At 48.0% G+C, this 27,818-nt stretch overlaps 1 protein-coding gene across 1 annotated transcript; it reads left to right on the top strand.

Moving 5' to 3' along the window:
- The first annotated feature begins 209 nt into the window (after positions 1-209).
- Positions 210-27,818, top strand: LOC138950672 (pneumococcal serine-rich repeat protein-like). The gene is made up of 8 exons (XM_070322385.1): positions 210-499; positions 3,417-3,450; positions 5,107-5,195; positions 8,116-8,244; positions 11,333-11,449; positions 13,591-13,675; positions 16,799-17,003; positions 17,710-27,818. Exons 1-8 carry the CDS (start codon positions 408-410, stop codon positions 25,269-25,271), a joined length of 8,313 nt encoding a protein of 2,770 aa, XP_070178486.1. The 5' UTR covers positions 210-407; the 3' UTR covers positions 25,272-27,818.

Below are 27,818 nucleotides of genomic sequence, written 5' to 3'. Positions count from 1 at the left end.
AATAAAAATAACCTACAATGTTTCAAAATTTCATTTATTATTGAATGCTTGATTACCAAAGCAATTTTCATGTCAATTCTTGCATGTGTTTTGACAAAATACAGGTGAGACATATCTTCTTTTTTTTATTGCGACAAGCAACGCTACCGCAAATTATGATTACGCATGCGCAGTACTGCATTGTTTAGTAAGAAATGTCTGCATGTGCTTTTGTTTGGGTGGAATAAGTGTCGGTTTTTCTGTCACGTTTTACAAACGACGGACTGATCGTCAATGTGATTGTTTTCTGTGGTGTGCAAATGGATAATGCGTAACCTTACCTAACAGCGGAATCGATTCATTTTCAACAATGCCCCAGTGGGGTGCAGGAAAATGACATTTGTTCGTCTGAAATTGCGGGAAAGAGAATGGAAAGATCGCAGGGCATGACATGTAACCCGAAAGGGCTCCCCAAAGGACCTCTTACCAACATCGAGGATGGCCTGGAGCAGTCTGTCAGGTAATGTTCTTGCCATGAATTCGATTTGTGTTGTCGACAGTGCTCAACATGGGGCTGAAAATGTCCCAGACAATTCCTTTGTTGACAGCACCGCTGATCATAAAATCGGCCATTTAATTTTCAGTACTTTTCCCTGTTTATATCAATCCAACGTACATTTCTTGTGTTCTGTTTGATATACATGTCTGTGTTGAATTTTATTAATTCGGTGATCTTTTGTTACTGGAAATGGCATGTACAAAGGTTCTCTTGAACAAGATCTGCCCACTGTCAAAACAAAGTAGGAGTTACTTCCCTTAGGTTGATTCACCGATGACCTCAGCTCGGGTCAAAGTTGTTGATAGTCAGTGCTCTTCTGGTAGGGGTAATCGGGGTACTGATGCGCTGACGGTTCCCCAGACAAATACAAACATCTAAAGGAAGGTCTTATGAGTACATTGATACATTGAAAAATCAAAACTGTCAGCAATAAACCAACAGTACAGTTGCTGTAGGTCATAATTTTGTTATGCAAAAAAATACATGTTTTGTCATTACTTTTGCTTCCTTCACAGAACAACATGAATCACCAACAAATTGAAACATTGTCACTCTTCCTAAGAAGTGATATCATATGCTGGTCATCATCCGTACAAGTTACTTGTAACAAAACTTCCCTCTTTCCCTGGGGTTAAATGTGGACATTGCCAAACCGCTCTGTGTATGATACTAGGTACAGTGCCTATTGTACAAACTTGGCGTTATCATCAATTTATGGATGACCTGAGATTCTTGTTATTCAAGACGTTGCATGCAGAGTTTTAATGGGATCAGACCTCTCTTGCAAAACAATTGCTGTTAGTGTTAGTGTTTCATGTGAAACTGAAAGTGTGCCTATTCTAAAGAATTTGGGAATCACATATCATCATGTGTGATGTGTGTCATTTGAAACTGCATAGTAACTAGTGTCTTTTCTTCCCAAACACCCCTTTTTCACCAATATGTAACTGTAAATGTAATTTAGCTTATGGTGAAATAATATTGTGAAGAGACAAACGTGTGTCCTGAACATTAACATAAACAAAGGATGGGGAGCAAGTACTTTTGAGTTTACTTCAAGATCAAGTTTGTTATGATTAAATAATGCACAAGAAATGATATTTACCATAACAGCTAACATGCACAAGAGTTTTAGTTGGTTGAAAGAGGCCTGTTGTTCTTTGACTTAGAGCTCATGCTCTTTTTACATAAATTTACTGATTTAGTCAATTTTTGACTAAATGTTTTAACATAGACAAAGGTGGTAGTGTGTGAATGTATGTATGTGTGTGTGTAGACCGATTCAGAGAAAACTACTGGACTGATCTAATGAAATTTTACACAGTTTAGGCCTGAAAGTGGCGAGTATTTTACTCACCATGGCGAGTAGAAACATGTAACTGGCGAGAAGAAATGTTCTACTCACCAAATGCAAGTGAAGTTGCTGAAACAAATTGTTGGTTTGGCTAGTAAAGTTTGCTTTCTGGCTAGTACATTTTCAGAATCACTAGCCAAAGGCGAGTACACAATTTGTTTGACTTTCAGGGCTGCAGTTGGTTTGAATGGCTATTTAGCTTGCGTAAAGCACACACCAGTTTTCGTGGTTTATCTAACCCCTGGGCCATCGTGGACCCATGTGATCCACTTTCTTTTTTTTCACGATTTAGTCGTCAGTTTGTGATTTCAATGCGACTCGCTGTTTCTGCAATAGCACGTTGTAATGTGTGTGTGTGTGTGTGTTTTTAATCTAGGCAACATACCTTTTTACTTGTTGTTTGAAAAACAATTACAAGGAAAGGACATAAGGAGCCTAATACTAATAGTGGTAATGCTGCAAAAGATACAAATACCATTTTGTTGATGTTCTTGTGAATCCATTAAGTTAATAGTCCCAGTCTATGTTAAATTAAAACATTTAGTCAAAACTTGACTAAATGTAAACAAAAAAACACAAGACAGATTACTAGTTAGTTAATGATTAACTAACTAGTAATCTGTCTTGTGTTTTTTTGTTTACATTTAGTCAAGTTTTGACTAAATGTTTTAACATAGACTGGGAATCAAGACAAGGGTGGTAGTGTGTGTGTGTGAAGAGCGATTCAGAGAAAACTACTGGACCGATCTTCATGAAACTTTATGCGAGTTCTTGAGTATGATATCCCCAGGCTTTTTTTTCATTTTTTGATAAATGTCTTTGATGATGTCATATCCGGCTTTTTGTGAAAGTTGAGGTGGCACTGTCACACCCTAATCTTTTTATCAATTTGATTGATATTTTGGTTAAGCAATCTTCGACGAAGCTTGGACTTCGAGATTGCATTTTAGCTTGGAAGCTTAAACATTTATTTATGAGTTTGGTCATTAAAAATCTTAAAATTAAATTAATATTTGAGAACTCGAAATGGATTTCAATATTTATCTGATTCTTTATCATTTCCTGATTCCAAAAATATGATATGTTGATTGTTATGTTTGTTTGTCAAGAGTCAAAATTAAAAACCTTTTTGATTAAGTGCCAATGTTCAGTTAGTAACTAGTATAGTTAACTGTGGGACCGGCACGGTTGGCCTAGTGGTAAGGCGTCCGCCCTGTGATCTGGAGGTCGTGGGTTCGAACCCCGGCCGGGTCATACCTAAGACTTTAAAATTGGCAATCTAGTGGCTGCTCCGCCTGGCGTCTGGCATTATGGGGTTAGTGCTAGGACTGGTTGGTCCGGTGTCAGAATGATGTGACTGGGTGAGACATGAAGCCTGTGCTGCGACTTCTGTCTTGTGTGTGGCGCACGTTATATGTCAAAGCAGCACCGCCCTGATATGGCCCTTCATGGTGGGCTGGGCGTTAAGCAAACAAACAAACATAGTTAACTGTGCTTTCATCTGCTAAACATTTCTTTTTCCAGTGAGCAAGCGAAGGAAAGGATTTCCAGTTTGGTGGTGAGTGACCCTTATCTTAATCTTAATACTATTGTTATCTATTTTAAGTAGTGCATTATACTTTATAGTTATTCATTACCTTGAGGTCTGCATTTATCAATCAATCAATATGAGGCTTATATCGCGCGTATTCCGTGGGTACAGTTCTAAGCGCAGGGATTTATTGTTTTATTTTTATTTTATGTCATTTATATCGCGCACATATTCAAGGCGCAGGGATTTATTTATGCCGTGTGAGATGGAATTTTTTACACAATGCAACACGCATTCACATCGGCCAGCAGATCGCAGCCATTTCGGCGCATATCCTACTTTTCACGGCCTATTATTCCAAGTCACACGGGTATTTTGGTGGACATTTTTATCTATGCCTATACAATTTTGCCAGGAAAGACCCTTTTGTCAATCGTGGGATCTTTAACGTGCACACCCCAATGTAGTGTACACACGAAGGGACCTCGGTTTTTCGTCTCATCCGAAAGACTAGCACTTGAACCCACCACCTAGGTTAGGAAAGGGGGGAGAAAATTGCTAACGCCCTGACCCAGGGTCGAACTCGCAACCTCTCGCTTCCGAGCGCAAGTGCGTTACCACTCGGCCACCCAGTCCATTTAGTGATCTATTCTAATGTAATTACACTGTGCAGTGAAACCTCCACTATTTGACCCTCTGTTTTACGTCAACCTCCAAGTTATGACCATGTGTTGTCTTACACTGTTACAGATTATTTTATACTCCAATATTTTAGGGTGTAGCACTAGCAGTGCACTGCGCCCAAAGTATTCTACTTTTCAAAATAAGCTCAGTTCTTGCGAAGAAGTTTGCTTTTTTCTGACAGGTCTGTTTGTTACACTTACAGTTCCTTAGTAGTAAGTAACATTGTTTGGAAAAGCATTTTTCAGATTTTCTGTTTATGAAGTCTTTAAATTAACACGCACTTGATTGGGTCGACGTACTAGTAAATGTAACGTTTTGTTTTGTCTATAATATTAATAAACATTCCAATTACCTACCATTCTCTCTTTTTTGGCTCACGTAAGTGTAGCCTATGCGATCGTAACTTTGTCTGTCTGTGCATGCGTGTGTGCGTGCGTGTGTATGTCTGTGGTAGAAACTTTAACATTTCGTCATTTGAAGACGTCACATTATGACGTAAGAGGGTTAGACGTCACGCGAAGGAATTACTGAAAGTCTCGGTCATTGTTATTTTGAGCGGGCCGAGACTAGTTGGCAGTCGTGTCCCTGTAACTGTAAGTAGGCTACATGCAGACATACAGATCTAGATCTAGTGTCTCGCTTTCTTGCACAGTGTCACCTATGCTGTGTGTGTGTGACTGTGTGTGTATGTGTGACGGAGTGATTGAGTTTGTGTTACTGTTTGTCTATTTCTTACGTGAGCCTTGAAGGCTTCGCCTCTTGTTTATTCTGATTTTTGGAACGTTGGCAGTCTTTCTGGTTTTGGATTGTTGAATATTCCTACCAAGCAGACAAAACCAGGAGATTTTTAGGATTTTTATCTCTCCGCTTGTAGTATATTTTCAACCCAGGTCCAACTGACCTTTTTTCCTCTGGGGCTTGGAACAACACTGTACAGCTAGGCTAGTGTTTTAACCATTAAAATGCAGTGTCGTAATTACTGACTGGTTTGGCTTTCAGGAGACAATCGACAGTCTGTCAGATGTGGAAAAGCTGCTGCTTTATCTCAAGCTTCCCACAGGGTCTGCTACGGAAGATGTCTTGCGACAGTGAGTGTTGCTTTCTTTTCTTTTAGACGTGTGTGTGTGTGTGTGTGTCTGTTTCTGTTTAGATAAATTAGAACTAGAAGCAGAACATTGGTGTTTACTGAATTGCGATTTCTCTTCCCCCCCCCCCTGTGTTCATTCAGTCTGTTGTCAACTTAATTAATGAGGGGGGGCTCTTTGTGTCAATGCTTCCCTGTTGAAAAGCAATTAAAGCATTGGCACCTACTGGAGTTTGACATTTTGTCTCCTGTTTTCATTCGACCAATAGTTGGGGGGGGGGGGGGGGGGGGGGGGTCTTTGTCAGTATGCATACATGTGTGTTGAGAAAAAATGCATTCGCGGCAGAGCTATTGTAATGAGATGTTTTTGGGTGACTACATGTACTGCAATGAGATTTTGATCTCCTTTTTCATTCAGTCAACAGGAAGTGTAATACAGTGGTACCTGCAAAGAGGGGACACCTCTTATGAAACTTAAAAGGACACCTTCTGTTGTCCTCATGTCCATTATCTTAATTAACACTTTCCACCCCACCTATGTTGACCAAGTTTTTTTTAGCCGAGACCAGCTGTGCTGCAGCAGGTCACTCAGAATTGTAGTAACTGTGTATCAACACGCTGGAATGCAGGCGTTAGATGGACGTTACAGGGAGCGACTGAAGCTAACAGTCTTCGCGGATATATCCGTACCTGGTCAGACAGAGCCATATGAGTGGGTACAGATACATAATTATCTCCGTACCTGGGAGACAATGAGTTAACCAAAATACACATTTTATGAAAAGGACACCTACAATGCGGACACACTAGATTGTTGGTACCACAGTTAGGGCGGGGATGTAGCTCAGTCGGTAGCGCGCTGGATTTGTATCCAGTTGGCCGCTGTCAGCGTGAGTTCGTCCCCACGTTCGGCGAGAGATTTATTTCTCAGAGTCAACTTTGTGTGCAGACTCTCCTCGGTGTCCGAACACCCCCGTGTGTACACGCAAGCACAAGACCAAGTGCGCACGAAAAAGATCCTGTAATCCATGTCAGAGTTCGGTGGGTTATAGAAACACGAAAATACCCAGCATGCTTCCTCCGAAAACGGCGTATGGCTGCCTAAATGGCGGGGTAAAAAACGGTCATTCACGTAAAATTTCACTCGTGCAAAAAAAACACGAGTGTACGTGGGAGTTTCAGCCCACGAACGCAGAAGAAGAAGAAGGTACCACAGTACTTCCAATAGACGATATTTCATTAGTGGGAAATAACTCTCAGGTTTGGGTTGTGAAAGAGTTGCTTTTAGTGAGTCAAACTTTACCACGGGACATTATTGGCCATCCACTAGCAAGGGGTGTGTCTGAAACACACGGACAAGGAGCATGTGAAGAAAGCTTCTTCTTCTTAATTTCTTGAGAAAATCCCTGTACAGGGCAACTTCCATCATGTGGTTCAGGGGTCGACACTAACTTATTTGGCCTGGGGCCACACTGGCCCCAGAGATGGAAATTGCTGGGGCGGAAAACAAAAATCTGGGGCCCACTCTCAGTATTCACGTGCGGCAATGCATTGTCTGTTTTTCTTCATCGTTTTTCTTCAACTATTTGACATTGAAATTACGACGGCGCTTCGCGTTTTTGGCTTCATCGGTCTCCTTTTTTCGTTTCTCTCCACCCTGTTCTTCATCTTCATTTCCATGTCTTTTTACACCAGGGATGTGTCGCCCCATTTTGTGTTTGGCATTTGAAGACGATACTTATCTCTCACGCTAAAGAGTGCAATCTGGGAGTTATTTCCCTTGTGGCATTGTCCTTCGACGATTTCAATGTTTTTTTTTCTTGACTGCGGCATTGATCGTAACGCAAATTTCAGTGACGACTTTGACTGGCGATTTTTAGTGATTGGCTCTGGCATTAGAATTTTCGGTTTGTCATTGTTGGAATTTATCCTGGGGCGGAGTGGGCCCCAAGTTTCGGCAATGTTTGGGGCGGAACACAAAACTCTGGGGCGTTCCGCCCCCCGCCCCCGCTAGTGTCGAACCCTGTGGTTGGTGCGCCTAATTTCCCTAGAGTGAAAGATCAAGTGGATAGTGTTCCTGTGGAAATAATAACATGGGTGGGTTGGTAGGCAAGCTTGCCTTACGCGATTTGCCCTGGTGCCCAATTTCAGGCCCTGGACTGGGGGCTGGCCTACCACCCAGTGCTACCTAGCGCAGCAACCGAGCCCCGACGAAAACAATACAAACAGGACGAACAATACGGAGAAAGAGCAAGAGCTTGCCTCTCTGAACGTAAGGCCAACAAACAAAAAATAGTCTGTTTACGGTAACATAGGCCAAAAAGATAGGGTCGGTTGGTCGGGATTTTTATTTGTATTTTTTTTTATTTGTTTCCCAAAAACCATATTTTTAAGTTATTTTGCCAAAAAAACAAAAAAAACAAATTTATTTATTTAATTTTTTTTTTTTTTCCCAAATGCCAAAAAAAAGTCTAGGGTCGCACGAAAAAATAGGGTCGGCCGGGATACCGTAAACAGACTTTTTTTTTTTTTTTGCCTAAGAGCGTTCACTCTTTCACAACCCATACAAACCGGAGAGAGTTACCTGTATTTCCGGAGTTTGCCTATTTTCCGTGAATGTTTGATAAACAAAGGGAAGTAAACGCTCTGAATTTCCATTAACCCCTTCACTGCCACAGTATAACAGCATTATTCGAACGGTCTAAGGGAAAGAACTGTGTTTAGAACCCCTACAAGTACTTGGACAGTGGTTACATCCCATTTAGTTTTCAGAAATGTCCTGAAATGTTGTTGACACAAATCCCACGTATGAGATACGGTTATGGGCGTAGGACAAACCGAAAATGACCACGTATTACATACGGGGTGGGCAGTGAAGGGGTTAAATGGAAGTTTGAATGCTGTATTTGTGTCCTTGTTTGCAGAACCCCGACCTCTTTTCTGTACGCGTCCAACCGACTGGAACAGGCGCAGGCGTTCACCTGGATCCGCAGTCACCTGGAGGAGGACAGTCAGATCTGCGTCCCAAAACACGAGGTCTTCGATGACTACAGGTAAACCAAACAAGACAAGCGTAGTGGTAAGACATCGGCCTCCTAATCGGAAGGTCGTGAGTTTGAATCATGGCCGCCTGGTGGGTTAAGGGTGGAGATTTTTCTGATCTCCCAGGTCAACTTATGTGCAGACCTGCTAGCGCCTTATCCCCCTTCGTGTGTACACGCAAGCACAAGACCAACTGCACACAGAAAAGATCCTGTAATCCATATCAGTGTTCGGTGGGTTACAGAAACACGAAAATACCCAGCATGCTTCCCCAGAAATCCGCGTATGATGTATGGCGGGGTAAAAACAGTCATACACGGACAAAAACATGAGTGAACATGGGAGTTTCAGCCCATAGGATAAGAAGAAGAAGAAGAAGGAACCACACAAGTAAAATAAACAATTGTAATATCAACGCTTTATTGTTCAATAAAATATTACATAAAAATAGAACATTTTCTTTGACACACCCTGCCTGTCTGTAAACGATTATAACGAACATTGCATAAGAATTATTACAACATTCACTGACATGACAACAACACATAATAACATAGGTTCACATCTATATCTTTATACGGCTTGTGTGTGTCTGTCTGTCACTTCGCGATGCACGGCCAAAGTTCTCGATGGATCTGCTTCAAATTTGGTGGGCATATTCAGGTACACCCCGGACACAATCTGGTCGATGAAAATTTTCAACACGTGCTCTCAGCGCGCAGCGCTGAACCGATTTTGGTTTTTATGGTTTTTCTGTACATCCATTCCCAGTAACTCTTCCTTATCTTCTCCAGTGTTTTGCGCGTTTATCTCTCTTCCTTCGTGTGGCGTCAATCGCGTACAGTGCGCCACTTCGCCGGCGTACGGTGCGCCACTCACCCGGCAAAGCCGGGTACCCGGCAAAGCCGGGTATTCGGCTCTACTTCTTCCCGGCAAAGCCGGGTATTCATCTAGTATAATATATAATTACAAGCTCATCTGTCATTACCAATAACACTGACCCAGAGTGCTGTCATCTTACAATATAATAAAATTAGTCAATTGTTTGTTTCTTGCGACAAGGTCAAACAAATTAGGATACGTAGGCAAGTTGGTTTTTTAAAAAAAATGTTTATATCATCAAAGCATACTCTGTGGCCCATTAGACTAAAAATGAAATTGTACGGTTGGGAGGAAAAGATACAAGCAGTCGGGGGGGGGGGGGGGGGGGGGGGAACAAGATTTGATGTACCTGTCATAAGTGGGAAAAGATGTGCGCTTTTTAGAACCTTTTTGGCTTTATTGTGGTAGACCTAAATGTAAATAGCAGACCTGGTTACTGTACGAAATTTGCGTACAATCTTACGAAATTGAAGACCTCTGTACGATTATACGCCAGACATTAAAATCATACGCAAAAAAAAAAAAAAAAAAAAATTATTAAAAAAAATTTTAAAAAAAGTATATAAGTGAATAAGTCTGAAGAGGACTGTGTGAGCCTAGAAAGCAATGTGTAAAGAGGACTGTATGAGACCAGAAAATACTGACCAGTGCAGTGACAGAAATGAAGGGCTGACTCAATACTGCTGACAGCAGCTGATGCAAATTTTCCTCAGAGGTCAAAAATAAAAATTATGTTTTTCTATCATTCGTTTTGTGTCACATTTTCAAATATCTAATAGTGTATGGGGTTTTTTTTCTCAACAAAAATGTTTTAATTTACTTTCAGCACAAATTCTTTCTTACATGTATTTACAGTCTTTAAATAATGGGGTTTGAGGGGGGAATAAAGCACAGTGTGTACCGCGAGAATGAATTGTACACCTTAAAATTCTGATTGTACACATTTTTAGCCTCATTTGTACACCAGGAAATTTTAGTGGTAATCAGGTCTGAAATAGTCTCAAACGCGGAGACCATCATGTAAACTGAGAAAGGAAACAACATGGACCTGTGCCAAATAGGTTAAAGGGACATGACAAACCAACCAACCAGCTAAGCAACGCTGTGTGTGTTATAAATGCTAACAGTGTGTTACTCTGTCGTGACTGCATTGCAGGGCGTACTGCGACAGCCACGGCTTGAAGGCTCTGTGTGTTATAAATGCTAACAGTGTGTTACTCTGTAGTAACTGCATTGCAGGTCGTACTGCGACAGGTTGAAGGCTCTGTGTGTTATAAATGCTAACAGTGTGTTACTCTGTAGTAACTGCATTGCAGGTCGTACTGCGACAGCCACGGCTTGAAGGCTCTGTGTGTTATAAATGCTAACAGTGTGTTACTCTGTAGTAACTGCATTGCAGGTCGTACTGCGACAGGTTGAAGGCTCTGTGTGTTATAAATGCTAACAGTGTGTTACTCTGTAGTAACTGCATTGCAGGTCGTACTGCGACAGCCACGGCTTGAAGGCTCTGTGTGTTATAAATGCTAACAGTGTGTTACTCTGTAGTAACTGCATTGCAGGTCGTACTGCGACAGCCACGGCTTGAAGGCTCTGTGTGTTATAAATGCTAACAGTGTGTTACTCTGTAGTAACTGCATTGCAGGTCGTACTGCGACAGCCACGGCTTGAAGGCTCTGTGTGTTATAAATGCCAACAGTGTGTTACTCTGTAGTAACTGCATTGCAGGTCGTACTGCGACAGCCACGGCTTGAAGGCTCTGTGTGTTATAAATGTTAATAGTGTGTTACTCTGTAGTAACTGCATTGCAGGTCGTACTGCGACAGGTTGAAGGCTCTGTGTGTTATAAATGCTAACAGTGTGTTACTCTGTAGTAACTGCATTGCAGGTCGTACTGCGACAGCCACGGCTTGAAGGCTCTGTGTGTTATAAATGCCAACAGTGTGTTACTCTGTAGTAACTGCATTGCAGGTCGTACTGCGACAGCCACGGCTTGAAGGCTCTGTGTGTTATAAATGCTAACAGTGTGTTACTCTGTAGTAACTGCATTGCAGGTCGTACTGCGACTGCCACGGCTTGAAGGCTCTGTGTGTTATAAATGCTAACAGTGTGTTACTCTGTAGTAACTGCATTGCAGGTCGTACTGCGACAGCCACGGCTTGAAGGCTCTGTGTGTTATAAATGCTAACAGTGTGTTACTCTGTAGTGACTGCTGTGCAGGTCGTACTGCGACAGCCACGGCTTGAAGTCGCTGTGTCCTGCAGACTTCGGCAAGGTCCTCAAGTGCATCTTCCCCAACGTCAAACCGCGACGACTAGGCCAGCGTGGACAGTCCAGATATCCTTGCTTTTGTCTTCTGGACATTTTGTGTCGCCTTTTGCTTTTCTTGGTGCTGTTCTCTTTTGTTATTGGGGGGGGGGGGGGGGTGGATATGAATGTGCATGGACAGTCAAGATATCCCTACTTCTGTCTGACAATTTGGATTTCTGGGAATAAATTGGAGGGGGGGAGGGGGAGTCCGTGAATAGTCCAGATATGACACATGGGAACCTTCAGACTTTAGCTGGAATTAGTGGAATCAGACTGTTTTAATTTTTTTAATTTGATTTATGTACCTCCAAAGGTTAAACTATAGAGCTGTTTTTATAATAGTCAGGCCTTGCATTTGTTTACAATTTTGGACTCAAAAGTCATTTCAAGACAATTTCACATACTGTAGTTCCCATTCCTGAGATATCCTTGCTTCTGTCTAGAAATTGTATGTCACCTTTTGCTCTCCTTGTTGCTGTTCTTGTTACTGTAATGTGAGTTTTGTGTGTGTGTGTGTTTGGGGTAAAAAGGATTGGATTTAGAGTGTTGGTGATTGCCACATATTTTAACCTGTTTTTGTGGGTTTTTTGTAAGCACACTGGGTTGAAAAAAACCACAATTTTGTGATTTTGGTGAGGAGGAAGGCAGGGGGTTTGGTGGGGGAGGGGGAGATGCTGTGGAAGCTGCTGTGGTAACATTAATTTTACTAGCATTTTGACGTCGTCCTGGAATTTTGGCGTAACTTGATGTTTTTGTTGATTTTGATGTTTTTTGCTTTAGACTAAGTAAATCATTCTGCATGAGAAATATTCTCTCAAAAGCGATTGACAATACATGATTTAACATTCTTGTATCTTTCAATCCACACCAGGTACAAATATAAACCATATTTCATGATAAGAATAAGTTTTCATTTCATTTCATTTCATTACTTTATTGTCCCATCTCTGGGAAATTCGGGTCGCTTCCTCCCAGTGGAAAGCTAGCAGCAACGGAGTCGCGCTACCCAGGTGTCTGCGTGTTTAGGTGTATTCAGCCACCTGCACTTATGGCAGAATGACCAAGGTCTTTTACGTGCCATTGTGATGACACGGGGGTGGGACATGGCTTCCGTCTCTGGGTCTGCACATAAAGTTGACCCGTGTCCGTTTTGGCCTTCTCCTGAAAGGCTATCCTGAACAAGTTACGCCAACATTCCATGACAACGTCGATTTGCTGTTATTGATGAGCTACTAAAAAAATCTGGGAAAAGCAGGTCTTGTAAAGGAGGAAGCCTTAAAATGGAGCTAAATTTTATGGAGTTCTGAATAGACAAGCTGAACTGACAAGGTCTTAAATTGGGGGTGTCTTGCAGAGGTGTGTTTCACTGTATAGGCAAGTATCAGATGCAGATCTGTAAGATCGAGATAACTTTGTTTCAGCTTTGTGTGTGTATGTGTGTCAGGCATGGGAATTGTCTGCCGAAAGGCAAATTTCCGCCGAATATTGTTTTTGTTCCGCCGGAAAAAGAAGTTTCCGCCGAGAACAAAAATGGGGGAGGCAAAAATGGTTCTAAAAACTGAATTAAATGGCAAACTTGGAGCTAAGATGACACCAAATTGCACCATTTGGGTTCTTTGGAGAACAAAAATTCCGGGGGGGGGGGGGGGGGGGGGGGCATGCCCCTGGACCCCCCTAGTAAGGCTAGCTGCTTCACGCCGTCGACTTTGTTATTTCTTAGACATTTTCAGCCTTTTTTACAATTTTCAATTCCCATGCCTGGTGTGTGTATGTTCATCTGCTGAACAGAGTGGCTGCACAGAGGTGTGTAGTGTTTGTGTTATGTCTGTTTGTCTGCCTTTTTCTGTTGGTTTAAACAAGGCTTTATTCAATTTTAATCATGGCACAAACAATATATGGCTTTCAGGATGTCTAACTCAAGCATAATGCTTATTTTAAGCAATCCTTGTGGATTCGCATGATGGCGGACTAAATAGATTTACTCATTTTAGAAAACGATCACACAAAAACACAACTTATACGCCTTTTTCTGTTCAGTCTTTTTTGTTTTCTTTCATTTTATTCGTATTTCCTTTTTTCAAACATAATTTAATTTGATTGCTTTGTGCATTGTTATTGCCGAATGTACATACATTAAACAGTTAAGGTTCTTTCCTTAACCTAATCACGTATTGCTACAGTGGACTGAGAAAGAAATTTGACATTCAGCCCCCGTCATTGCCAGAGCTTGAAATCAGCCCCAAGAAACCAAAGGTAAGACTTCTGACACAGTGGACTGGACAAGATACCGGCACGGTTGGCCTAGTGGTAAGGCGTCCGCCCCGTGATCGGGAGGTCGTGGGTTCGAACCCCGGCCGGGTCATACCTAAGACTTTAAAATTGGCAATCTAGTGGCTGCTCCGCCTGGCGTCTGGCATTATGGGGTTAGTGTTAGGACTGGTTGGTCCGGTGCCAGAATAATGTGACTGGGTGAGACATGAAGCCTGTGCTGCGACTTCTGTCTTGTGTGTGGCGCACGTTATATGTCAAAGCAGCACCGCCCTGATATGGCCCTTCGTGGTCGGCTGGGCGTTAAGCAAACAAACAAACAAACTGGACAAGATTAGAGAAGTATTTTCATTTACTTTATTATCCCCCATTCTCGGAAATTCGGGTCGCTTTCTCTGAGTGGAAAGCTAGCAGCAACAAGAGTCGCGCCACCCAGGTGTGTGCGTGTCAGTTTAGGCCTCGGTCATACAGGCGACTCAGTCGTTGCGATTCAGTCTTGCGATTCAGTCTTTGGCCGATCACATCACATCGTAGGCCATTGACCCGTCACACGATGAACGATAGACGAACGACTGGCGAACGATAACTCCACGCGAGCGGGGCGGAAGTGATGTGTCATAGTGAACACGGCAAACGCGCTTTGCGAGAGCAGACGCTAAATGTTCGAACGTCGCTTTACCTTTCTGAAAAATTCCTTTCAGCATTACGCCTTTGCAAGAAATAAAGTTCCCAGACAGGTGCAATTAATGTTTTCCGACCGCTGTACACGCCTAAAACGTCTCCTTTATCTGAGTAAAAAACTGTTCTTCCAAAAAGTTTTGAATCGACGAAGAGACGCTGTACGCCACTGTCTGCCATTATTTTACGTCAAGGCCGCAGCAACGCGTTCTGATTGGCTCTGTTGGCTCTGCCCCTGCGATTGACCGACGACTGGATCGCAGGAATAGAACATGTTCTAAACCTCAAAGCTACGAGGGAATCGCATGAGACTGAGTCGCAGACTTGTCGTAGCTGTTTTCTACGACGGAGTCGGCTGTGTGACGGGGTAAATCGCGCGACTCAGTCGCATGTGTGACAGCCCTCTAAGTGTAATCAGCCACCTCACACTTATGGCACAATGACCGAGGGGGTGGGACATTGAATATGTGCGCGATATAAATTGCATAAAATAAAAATAAAAAATAAATCCCTGCGCTTAGAACTGTACCCACGGAATACGCGCGATATAAGCCTCATATTGATTGATTGATATCGTCTCTGAGTCTGTACATAAAGTGACCCGTGTCCGTCCAGGCCTTGATTTGAACCCGTGATCCTAGGATCACAAGTCCAGTGCTCTGCCAACTGAGCTACCCCGGGTATAAGGTTAAGTAAGATAGATAAGATATATATATATATGAAATAAGAAGACTTTAATGTTCATTTTCATTGGTGTAAACAGTGTTTTATTCAACAATTCATAGATACAATATATAATGAGCATGTTTAGAATCAACAGCAAGATATAAGCTTGAACTAAAGTGGTGATCCTAAAAAAGAATCAAACATACAAATGACAATATCTTCCATTTTCATTGTCGCACAAAGATAGACATTTTATCTCCCTGTACTGCATCCCATCACAAAGGAACAAACAAAAACATACTGATTTAAAAGCATACATAACTACATCATTCAAATCCACTCCTTTGTAAAAAAAAAAATAATGTAAATTGGATGCTTACTAAATGTTCATACTCACTAACTCAATTTGATCAGAGATGTCTTCTGTGTTAAAAAAAAACTGTCGTTCTGTGTCACAGACGAGGGATCTGCAGAAGTATGAGTTGTTCTCCAACTGATTAACAAAAATGGCAAAGAATGACAAAGTTCAGTTTTATCTTTAATGTCCGCCGTGTACAAATTCTGTTTTATGTCACAGATGAAAGATGAATGAGCTGTTCGCCGATTATTTAAACCAAAAAAAAGGATTATTAAAAAAAAAAATGTTCTAGCTCAGTTTTATTCAAAATTTCTGCCATGTTGTACACACTGGGTTTTGTGTGTGTCGCAGACAGACGTTCTTCAGGAGTATGAGATATTCTCCAACTGTTTCACAAAAATGAAAAAGAATGGCAAAGTTCAGTTTTATCTATTAAATGTCCACCACGGACAAATTCTGTTTTATGTCACAGATGGAAGATCTCCATTATAATGAGCTGTTCTCAAATTATAAAAAAAAATTTAAAAAAAAGTCCTACCTCAGTTTTATTCAAGATATCGATGGGCGTAGTGGATAAGACATCAGCCTCCTAATCGGAATGTCGTGAGCTCAAATCCCGGTCGTGGCCGCCTGGCGGGTTAAGGGTGGAGATTTTTGCGAGCTTCCAGGTCAACTTGTGTGCAGGCCTGCTAGTGCCTTATCCCCCTTCGTGTGTGCACGCAAGCACAAGACCAAATGCGCACGAAAAAGATCCTGTAATCCATGTCAGAGTTCGGTAGGTTATAGAAACATGAAAATAACCAGCATGCTTCCCCCGAAATCAGCGTATGCTCCCTGAATCACGGGGTAAAAACGGTCATCCACGTAAAAATCCACTTATGCAAAAACACGAGTTTGTTTGTTCGTTCATGGGCTGAAACTCCCACGGCTTTTACGTGTATGACCGTTTTTACCCCGCCATTTAGGCAGCCATACGCCGTTTTCGGAGGAAGCATGCTGGGTATTTTCGTGTTTCTATAACCCACCGAACTCTGACATGGATTACAGGATCTTTTTCGTGCGCACTTGGTCTTGTGCTTGCGTGTACACACGGGGGTGTTCGGACACCAAGGAGAGTCTGCACACAAAGTTGACTCTGAGAAATAAATCTCTCGCCGAACGTGGGGACGAACTCACGCTGACAGCGGACAACTGGATACAAATCCAGCGCGCTACCGACTGAGCTACATCCCCGCCCGAAAAACATGAGTGAACGTGGAACTTTCAGCTCATGAACGATGAAGAAGAAAATTCAAAATATCGTCTGCGTTGTACAACTACTATTGTTTTCTTGTCGCAGACGGAAGATCTGCAGGAGAATGAGCTGTTCTCGGCGTTGTATAATTTCTATTGTTTTCTTGTCACAGACAGAAGATCTGCAGGAGAATGAGCTGTTCTCGGCGTCGTGTCAGCTGGTGTGTGAGTGGGCGGGCAAGCTACTGTCGCGGGGGTTCTCCAGCCTGCGAGAGTTGTCGGAGTTCCTGGTGGGCAACCTGTACGTCAACAGCAAGTCCACCGCCGCCTTCACCGTCCTCGCCGCCATGCAGGAGGCCGGGCTGCACAATTCTAGAGGTATGGATTTCTTTTTCATTTTCATGACTTTATTGTCCCATTGCTTGGAAATTCAGGTCGCTTCCTTCCGGTGGATAGCTAGCAGCAACAGGGTCGCACTACCCAGGTGTATGCGTGTTTAGGTGCACCTATGGCAGATGGAACGAGGTCTTTTACGTGCCACAGTGGTGACACGGGGGTGGAACTTGGATACCGTCTCTGAGTCCGCACATAAAGTGCAAGGGAGGGAGTCTTAAATTGGAGGGTCTTAGTGGGGGGGGGGGGGGGGGGGGGGGTGGTTTCCACTGTATGACTATTTTCTTCATTTTTCTGTTAATTCACCAGTAGCACTGTAAGGCCAAAAAAGAAAATAGGTGTGGTTACGGTAACATAGCCCCAAAAAATAGGGTAGGAAGGTAGGCAATCCCTTTTTTTTTTTTTACTTTTTTTTCTAATGTGTACAAATTAAACCTACTTGACAGGGAAATAAGTGTGCGACTCGAGCGCTTTCGCTTTCATTGCATTTTCTGCACTCGTTTTCTTGTTTTTTTGTGTGTTTTTTTGACAAATGTAATAAAAAGTTATAGGGTCGGCCCCTAAAAATAGGGTAGGTCGGGTTACCGTAACCACACCTATTTTTTTTTTAGGCCTAACATGTATTAGGAATTGCATTAGGCTAAGGACTAAGACAGTTTTACTAACCAAAAACTGTACATGTCTGTTTCAGTGCCGGTGTCGCCACTGTTCACCTGCTCCTCAGGGGGAGACAAGCACCGCGAGACTCAGCTCCAGCTGCAGCGCAAACTGCAGGAGCGCGAACTCCTCAAAGAGCAGAAGAAGAAGCTGCAGCAACAGCGCAGCGAGATCGAGCAGGAGCAACAACTCCGCAGCAGCAGTCGCGGCCCCTCCGCCACCCCCACCAAGTCCCCCCTCCCTCGCTCCTTCAGCAAGACCCCCACCCCCATCAAGTCCCCGATCCTGCGACCTCCGTCGTCAGTGGCGCTCAAATCTCCGGGGCCGGTGGTGACGTTTCGACAGACCCCCACTCTCACCGGGGCGCTGCAGAAACCAGCAAAGTGTGTGTCGAGAAACATCACCAAGCTGTTACAGTCGCCCGTGCAGAACGAGCGAATCACGCTCCCTGTGCAAGACATCAAATGTGAGGCGATGGATGCAGACAGCAGAACAAGCATAGTGTCTGTGGCGGCCGCATCGTCGGCGGTTTCCACGGCAACAAGTACAGCGTTTTCGTCACCTTCTGCATCATCATCATCATCAGCATCGGCATCAGCTGCGTCCAAAGTGTTAGAGGCCAGGAAGGGGGGGTTGGTGGTGGGTGGTGGAGACAGGACGTCAAAACCCACGTTGATGGTGTCGTCAGTGAACGGCATGAACTTACTGAGCGGGGGCAGCCACCAGTTCATCATCTCCGGCAGTCAGGGACTCATCCTGGACAACGAAGTCTTCGCCGCCAACTCGGAAACGGCCGCCATTTTCAAAAACGGCATGCACGTGGTGCAGAAACCGGTGGTGGTGTCTGCGGCAGGTTCATCATCCAACAACAGTGGTAGTTCAGCGCAACAAGCGATCACAACGTCACAGCTGCACTCGTTGCCGGGCAGCGTGGCGGGGTCCATGACCAGCCTGTGCGGGTCGGTTGGCAACCTGGGCGGGTCTTCCACCCACCTGTGCGGGTCGGTCGGCAACCTGGGCGGGTCTTCCGCCCACCTGTCCAGCTCCATGGGCAACATCAGCAGCAGTAGCTCCAGCGGGTCTTCCTTCGACAGCGTGCACCACGGGCCCAGCGTCACTGTCGTGTCCCAGAGCAAGGACAGCAGCAACGCCACCAGCAAACGCAACAGCATGGACATGGAGTCTGTGTCGGCGTCAGAGCGGGGCGAGGGGGGAGTCAACTTCATGCCCGGCAACCTGTCCACACGCAGCGCGTTCGTCCCCGTGTCCAACCAGAAGATGGCCTTCACCCTGGTCGCGCCCAACCTCAGTGCCGGCAGCGTCGCCATGTCGGAGAGCAGCAGCGACGAGAGCAAGGACAACACCGACGACCTTCCCGTCCCCATGGACCAGTCCGAGGCTCTGGGCAGCAGCGGCGGGTTTGAACCCCTCTCGTCGGACAGCAGGGGAGACTCCGGCATCCCCCCAGTGTCCGTGCAGATGTCGGACTCCTCGCTCACGTTGGCTGGCCAATCCCCGCAGTACCCAGGAGGAGGGCAACAGAAGAAGGTAAAGAACCGCTTCACCCCCATCCGCCCCAAAGCCCCGCAGGCCCAGCCGCCCCCCGTGGGCTTCCAGAAAGACCAGAAGACGCCGGAGAAAGACAGCCGGCCGGTGTCGGCCCTGCTGAAGGAGAAACGCGCGCGGGAGGCCCAGGAGGTGTTGCAGCATCTGGCCTCGTCCATCCAGAGTCAGGCCAGCTCCGGCAAGGGCTTCCCCTCCAGCCTCAGTCTCCCCGCCGAGGTGCTGGGCCTCTCCCCTGACAAAGGGGCCAGCGGTAACGACGTGGTCATCATCCTGGCGTCTCCGTCAGCAGGGGGCGGCACCGCCAAGGTCGTTCCCCGTGGCGGCGGCGACCTCCACTCCGGGGACGAAAAGCTGGAAAAGTTTTCTTTGCGGGACAAGCCTGGGTCGGTGGCGCTGAGCATGTCGGACATCCTGATCGCCAACCCCAACTTTGTGCACAAGAAAGAGCAGGCATCAACCGTGCCCACGTCCCAGCCGCAGGTCTCTGTTTCCTACCAACCCTTCGCCAGGCATTTAGCCACAGAGAAGCAGAACCTACCAGGTGAGCTCACCACCACGACAACAGCAGCTACAGCCTCACGGCAGGTGAGAATCTTGAGCACAGAGTCCGATGGCCTGGAGCCCGGCAATGCTACGGATGAGGAGGTCACCCAGCACATGAGCAACACTAGCTTCAGCTCAAGACTCTTGCTGCCTGACAGCCGGGGGGGCGCAGACACGCCTACGTCACGGAAACGCAAGAGCAGCGGTCAAGGCAACGCCAACCAGACCCACAAACGTCGTAGCTCCGCTGCCGGGGAGAAGAAGAACACTGACTGTGGAGAAGACGATGATGTTTTTATCGTGGACACGCCAACAGAGTCGCCGCCAGTGCCGAGAGTGAGCGCGGCGGCGGGGGGTCACCACAAGATGCTCAGGCACGTTCTGACCGACGTGTCGGCGGGGAGAGTCGTGCGTAGGATGGACGCCGTGTCGCCGTACTTCCGCCCCGGCTCGTCCACGTTCGTCGACATGCAGGTGGACGAGCCGGTGTCGCGGTGTCTGAGCACCGGTGTGGGCTTGGAGGAGCTGACCTACACCACCGCTGGCACCACCCTCCCGCTCGCAGTGGAGCTCAGCAGACAGGCTCACGGCAAGCTCAATGTTGAGAGTCTGGAGAGCGACGCTTTGCTCGACTCAGGGCTCCTCCCTCCTCCCCCCACTGCCTCCTCCCTCGTCACCAAAACCCCCCATCTGCACCACCACCGCCTACCCTTGCAGCGGCCGGCTGGACCAAAAGTGTCGTGTGGAACCAGCGCGGAGAGTCTGGCGGCAATGCAGCAGGCCCTGTTGCAGGAGAAGGAACTGTTGGACGCCAGGTTCGACCTGTTTCTCAACAAGTGTCGTGAGCAGCAGAATCTCCAAGCCGCCGAGTCACAGCGCCAGACTCAAGGCTTTTCTGCGTTCCAGCAGAGTACCGCCGTTAAGATTGACAGTGAAAGTGTTGTGTTCCAGCAGAGTACCGCTAAAATTGACAGTGAAAATGTTGTGTCGGGCGTTGCTTATCAACCCTCCCTTGCCACTGCTACTGCAACTGTTTACAGGACTTCTTCCGGACATGTACACCCTTCCAGCCATACGGTACATGTACACCCAAGTAGTCAGTCGGTGCAGATGCACCTATCCCAGCCGGTGCAGGTGAGCCGGGCTGAGCCATGTGTGGAGGTGCAGCCTAACATTCTCTCTGTGCCGGTGCACAACACCGCTACACACACTGTGTCAGGGCTTCAGAGGAAGCAGACAGAACAAAGTGCTTACAGCGATGGTCAGACATTACAAACACACGTAAACAGTCAGTCAGGGTATTTCCAGCCCACAAACAAGTCAGAGGAGAGTTCAGTATTCAACTTTCCGTGCCTCGACTCAGAGGCGGGTGAAGTCGGCCGTTCCGACGTGAGTGTTAATAAGACGGGCCTGCTGCAGGACGCCAGCATGAACGTGGATACTTTCCAAATGGATGACAGTCTCAACAGCTTCTTAGAAATCGTGCAGGGCATTGTGTCGGAGCAAAGCGACAACAACACCACATCATCAGCGGCAGCAGGAGCAGCAGCGTCGGATCTACTCCTGCAGCAGAAACAACATCAGCAGCAAGTGCAACAACAACACCACCACCACCACCAACCACACCAACAGCAACAGCAACGTCACCAAATGCAGCACCAGCAAACTCACAAACCACACAAACAGTCGCGGGCCTCAAAACCAGAACTTGTGGTGCTTCCTTCGTCTTCCACAACAAACTCCAAGCATTCAGTGCCATCGTCGTCAGCAGAACCATCGTCGTTACAGTCATCAGGGACAGCGCCCTCCCCCTCCTCCTTCTCCTCCTTTTCCTCCTCTTCCTCCTCCTCCCATCCTGTGAAGAACGGTACAGCAGCCCAGAACAAACCCAGCCCCGCCCAGCGCCAAAAAGGCAAATCGGCCAGCTCCCAGCAGCCTCCGCCCAACACTCTCCTAGCCTTGCTGCAAAGTCCCGTCCTATCCGCAATCAGCCCACCCTCTTCTTCGTCTTCCGCATCCAGCGTGAAAAAAGTCCCGGAAAAATCGCATGCGCCTGTGAGTTCGCAGGCAGAGACGGGCCAGACTCGACGATCTTCACACCACAGGAGCCGCAATTCTTCAGGGACGGTGGCTACTTCGGCTGTGACGCAGACTTCCGTTGCAGGGTCACCACCCCAGCCGACAGCAGTGTCGGCGTTCAGCGATCAGCAAACCCAGCCCCGCGTCAGCTTAATGTCTGGCGGCAGTGTCCGGCTAGCAGGGGAGTCGGGGAACAGCTTCAACAGTCTCGTTTCGCGCATAGACAGCGGTGCATTGCGCATCCTAGACAGCGGTGGTGCTTCTGTCAGGAACTCAACAAAGATCTTGTCCAGGATAGACGGTAGTAGTAGTTTTGTGGGAGACATCGGGGTGGGGGTGAGTGTGACAGGTCGGAGGTCACGCAGGTCAGGCGGAGACTCCATTCTGCCCGACTCCACCACCACCACCTCCACCACCACCACCACCACTACCCTGGGTCCTGTGCCCCCCAGCCTCCCCGCCAACTTCCTGGATGCGGAGCTGGACTTTGGGAGTGAGCTGCCCCTGGATGTGGCCAACTTCGTCACAGACTACAGCCTGAAGGCGGACCTTGAGAAGCAGGAGTTCCACACACATCACCAGCAGGTCCACCACAGTGTCGTGCAGCAGCCAGGAGGAGGGGAGGGGATGCCGCTTGACAAAGAGCTGCAGAACTTCCTGCTACAGAATAATCCCGCCCTGCTGGCTGGTTGTGTGCCGGGGATGGACGGCCGTGAGCTGGCCGCGGCGTTGTCAGGTGCGCAGGAACAGAAAGACACGTTCTCCGTGCCGTGCAACCCTGCACCAAAACAGCGCCTGAGCGAGAGCGGTTCAACTGGCGCCAAGAAATTCCCTCCTGTGCAGCGCAGCGCTTCCCTGCCGGTGTTCAATCCGCGCGGTTTGCCCGTAGCTGTCCTCAACGCCCCAGGGCCAGACATTCCTCCCTCCCCCACCCCTTCTCCGACCAAAGACCTCGCCCCCAATAACGTCAGTGTGGTCCCTGCCCGACGAGTGCGACAGACCGCCGGGGGCAATAGCACTCCCTCGGACGCTGGCTACCACAGCTTCGACGCAAGCCCCCTCATGCCCTCCTACCACCCCCTCGCCCCTCCCCCCGTGTCCACCCCCACCCCACAGGAGCACGTGACGATGGGCCTGGCCTCGCTGAGGAAGATCCCCCTGCTGTCGGTGCGATCGGACTCGGCTCAGAGCGTCAGCAGCGAGGGGGTGCTGTCCTTGCCGCAAGGCTCGCCCCAGACCAGTCAAGGGGTTCTGTCCAACCCTGGGTCTGTCTCCGCCTGCAGTCCCGAGGATTCCAACGTCGCTTCGCCCAGCGCCTTCATGCCTATTCAAGTGTCTCCGTCTTCGTCTTTGTCATCGGTGGTCAGCGGGCGGTCAAGCCTGCAGCACAGCTACATCCCCCCCATCAGACCGCTGGTCACCGTGGCCAGTGTGGGGGTGGGGAGCGACGATCCCAGGAACATGAACACCGCCCTGGTGTCCACCGCTCTCAGTTCCGGCGGCATGGTCTCCACCAGAACTCTCGGCCTCCTGACCTCTACCATCGACAACAGCTTTGACCTGCAGCGACTGTCGCAGATAGGGCTGGGGGTGGTGACCTCTTCTGACTTCTCGCAGGGCATGTCGCCCATGGAAACCAGCCCCGGCAGCAGCGTGCCGTCGGTGAAGTCCGACCCCGGGACGACCTCTTCCGTGTCGCGCCTCATGTCAGCCAGCCCCTGTCCCGGCACGGTTCCATACAACGTCCCGTCCCCCCGCAGACAGCCAGCTTCGGGAGTCAGCCCCGGCCCCAGCCCCACTCCCGCCACCTCCAGCGCCTGTTCCCCTTCTCCGTCCGCCGTCGGACACCGTGCATCAGCCGGCCACGGGGTGCTGCAGAAACTGCTGTCCACGCGCAGCGCTCCCCCGTCGTATGCTGAGAGCGTGCAGCAACGGCTGATGGCTGGCAGTGTCGTGGCACAGATGGCCGGGAACCAGGTGATCGGAGGCTTCGTGGACCAGAGACAGCCCTCCACAGGACAGCCGGGAAGCGGCAGCAGCCACGGGGCTGTGCGAGGCAGGACTAGCACTAACAGCGCTCAGGCCAGAATCAGTAGCGGTAGCATGCATGCCGGGACCAGCACAGAACTTTCCGGGCAGTTCACAATACCGATGATGAGCGCGGAAGACGTGAAGCCTTCCGTCAGGTCGATGGTGCATCACTCGCCTTCCACCACCTCCACGGCCACCACCACCACCACAGCCGCCATCCCCACGGCCACGGCCAGCACCGGAGAGAGAAGCGGTCGACGGATCGCCATCCTTAAGCGAGACAGCAATGCTAAACCCAGAACTTCCTCCTCCTCCAACTCCTCCTCTTCTTCCTCCTCTGGTCAAAAGGCGGCTTGTGAAACCATCCTGAAAGCCAGCCTAGCCAGCCCTCCGTCCCCGATGGACGCCACAGAATACTCGCGGCCTTTCTCGCAAAAGCTGCTGTTCCTCAAGCAGCAGATATCGCAATCAGAGGTGGAGGTTGCCATGGCGACAGGGAAGGGGACACAAGCAAAGCGACACCAGCAGCAAGCAGCGGGGGCAGCACCCGCCTCGGCCTCGGCAGTGCTGGCAGCCAGCCTGGCCACGCTCAAGCAGGGATCAAACCCCGCAGAGACACTGTCCGCCGTGCCCCCATCCCCCGGGTCCAAGACGGGAGGGGGGAGCCTCTCTAACCTGGCAGTGCAGGTGTCCTCTCCGGCCACACCCGGCAGTGTGTCCTCGGCGCCATCCCCCGCCTCGCAAGGTCAAGGTCAGATGTCGGTGCCGCTGCGCATCTCCACCAGCGCCCCCTCCCACCCCTCCTCCTCTGACATCTTCTTCGGCCTGCCCGCCTCCTCCCCCTCCCCGTCCCCACGCGGCGGCATGGCCAACCCCTTCAGCCCCCAGCAGCCCCCCTCCTCCTCCTCTTCCACCGCCTCCTCCACCTCCACCTCCAGCCAGGGCGCCCTCTACCTGCCCTTCAACCTGCCCGACATGAACTACATGGGCAACGCGCCCAACATCGACCTCAGCCAGCTCCTCCCCGGCAGCAAGACCCCCACCACAGCAGCCACCACCTCCACCTCCAGCACTGCCGGACCCTCGAGGGATTCTAGTGAGCTGCAGGGTCTTGACGAGCTGCACCTGACGCTGGACATTCTACGGGGGATGGACGGCCAGTACTTCACGGGGCAGGAGGGGGAGGGGGAGGACCTCATGCACAACGTCTTCGGGGAGCTGACGCAGGAGCTGCAGGCCACCGCCGCCGACCACTCCCAAGATGAGGAGGAGGAGGATGATGAGGATGGGGGGGCTCCATCAAGATCCAGAGTCAGGCAGTCGTCTGGGAGTTCCAGTCTGTACGACTATAAAACTGAGTCCCAGTCTTCTGTATGAGACCCGAGTCCCATGTCGTCTGCATAAGATGGAATTTCAGTCTGTATGACTATGAAACTGACCGAGTCTGTATGAGATTGGGGGTGTCTGTATGAGACTTTGAGTCGTCTGTATGAAGACAAAAGTCCATGCGAACGAAAAGAAAGAAAAGACAAGAGTCCCAGTTGTTTTTAATAAGACTGAAGATGTCTGAATGAGACGAAATCGCGGTCGTCTGTACGAGATACAAATCCAAGAGTCCCAGTCTGCATGAAACAGAATTCCAGTCGTCTGTATGAGACTCAAGTCTCTCTTGACTGTATGAGACTGGAGTCCAAGTCGTCTGTATCAGAGGGAATCCCAGTCTGCATGAAACAGAATTCCAGTCGTCTGTATGAGACTCAAGCCCCAGTTGACTGTATGAGACTGGTGTCCTAGTCGTCTGTTTGAGAGGGAATCCCGGTCTGCATGAAACAAAATTTCCAGTCGTCTGTATGAGACTCAAGCCCCAGTTGACTTTATGAGACTGGTGGACAAGTCGTCTATTTGAGACGGAATCCCAGTCTGCATGAAACAGATTTCCAGTCGTCTGTATGAGACTCAAGCCCCAGTTGACTGTATGAGACTGGAGTCCTAGTCGTCTGTTTGAGAGGGAATCTCAGTCTGCATGAAACAAAATTTCCAGTCGTCTGTATGAGACTCAAGCCCCAGTTGACTGTATGAGACTGGTGGACAAGTCGTCTGTTTGAGACGGAATCCCAGGTGCTTTTTGTCCAGAGTCCTGACTTCCTGTGATGCTCGGGTCGTCGTTGTATAGCTAGCTACCAGCCGTCCACTGCGTGCACACCCTCCCGCCACGGATTTCTTTCCACCACAATCTACTGGGCTCAACACGGGGACCACTTCTGCTGCGTCAGTAGGAGGAGACAAGTTACCCCTCTCTTTCCCTTGAATAAGGAATCAGACCTGGGAACCCATACGATTTCGCCGTATTTTGTACGCTTGATTGTGTAAAATACGATCAGTACGATCTGTGGGAAAAAAATACGACAAGAACAATTCGTAAGGTTTTTTTCTGTCTCTTTTAATGATTAAGATAACTTTATAACTCTGCATTTGATCAATGATTACAGCTTTTGTCATTGCACTTTGAAAGAAGCATTGCTTTTAAAGGTATTGGTAAACTTAATTAAAGGTGTAACGGCCCCACGCAAAGCATGTTTGAATCATCTATGTTCAAATGTTGTGTGGAGTATGCTCATTTTTCCGAAAATACACCAAGTTTCTTTGAGAAGACTCCAAATGCAAAACCGGGGTTCCCAGGTCTGAGTAGTGTTCGGTGTACCGGTCACTGTCTTACGACGTGAACCAGACTTCGGCCAAAGCACACCAACCTAGAAAACTAGCAAACGAAAAGAACCAACCAGCGAAACTCTGGAGCAGTGAAAAAGACTTGTAAATACAACATACATAGGTGCGGCTGTTTATGCTCCACCTAAACAGAACTGAAGTGGACCCCGCTTATTAAGAACCCCAAATATAAGACTTCCCCCCTTTTTAAGACCCGATTTTCTCAGACTTTCTGTTGATAACCTCTGGAAAATTACCCCCATTTTAAGACTCCCTCCTTTTTAAGACCCGATTTTCTCAGACTTTCTGTTGATAACCTCTGGAAATTTACCCCCATTTTAAGACTCCCTCCTTTTTAAGACCTTGTTTTCTCAGATTTGTGGAGGTCTTTAAAGGGGGGTTCCACTGTACAGTGGTGCCTGCCATGTGAGGCCCCTCTGATGAAAGGACACCTCCCATGAAAGGACACCTCCCATGAAAGGACGCTTTTTGTTGTCCCTTTGTTATTTTAAACGATACCTGTCATGACAGGCCACCTGCAGACGGGCGCAGTGGCGTGGTGGTAAGACGTTGGCCTCCTAATCGGGAGGTCGTGAGTTCGAATCCCAGTCGCTGCCGCCTGGTGGGTTAAGTGTGGAGATTTTTCCGATCTCCCAGGTCAACTTATGTGCAGACCTGCTAGGGACTTAACCCCCTTCGTGTGTACACGCAAGCACAAGACCAAGTGCGCACAGAAAAGATCCTGTAATCCATGTCAGAGTTCGGTGGGTTATAGAAACACGAAAATACCCAGCATGCCTCCCCCGAAATCGGCGTATGCTGCCTGAATGGCGGGGTAAAAACGGCCATACACGTAAAACTCCACTCGTGTTAAAAACATGAGTGCACGTGGGAGTCTAAGCCCATGAACGAAGAAGAAGAAAAAGAACAGGCCACCTGCAAGGTGGGGACACTTTCTGATGGTCCTAAGGGTGTCCTTTCATAGCAGGTAGCACTGTGTAGACCACAAGCAAAGACAAGGCTTGGGCAAGTACAGTGGAACCTCCCTTTTAACGCATTGTCTCGGGCGGGGATGTAGCTCAGTCGGTAGCGCGCTGGATTTGTATCCAGTTGGCCGCTGTCAGCTTGAGTTCGTCCCCACGTTCGGCGAGAGATTTATTTCTCAGAGTCAACTTTGTGTGCAGACTCTCCTCGGTGTCCGAACACCCCCGTGTGTAC

This window comes from Littorina saxatilis, linkage group LG16, assembly GCF_037325665.1.
Source record: "Littorina saxatilis isolate snail1 linkage group LG16, US_GU_Lsax_2.0, whole genome shotgun sequence".
Classification (NCBI taxonomy): domain Eukaryota; kingdom Metazoa; phylum Mollusca; class Gastropoda; order Littorinimorpha; family Littorinidae; genus Littorina; species Littorina saxatilis.
This window is presented reverse-complemented; position numbering and strand designations above follow the sequence as displayed.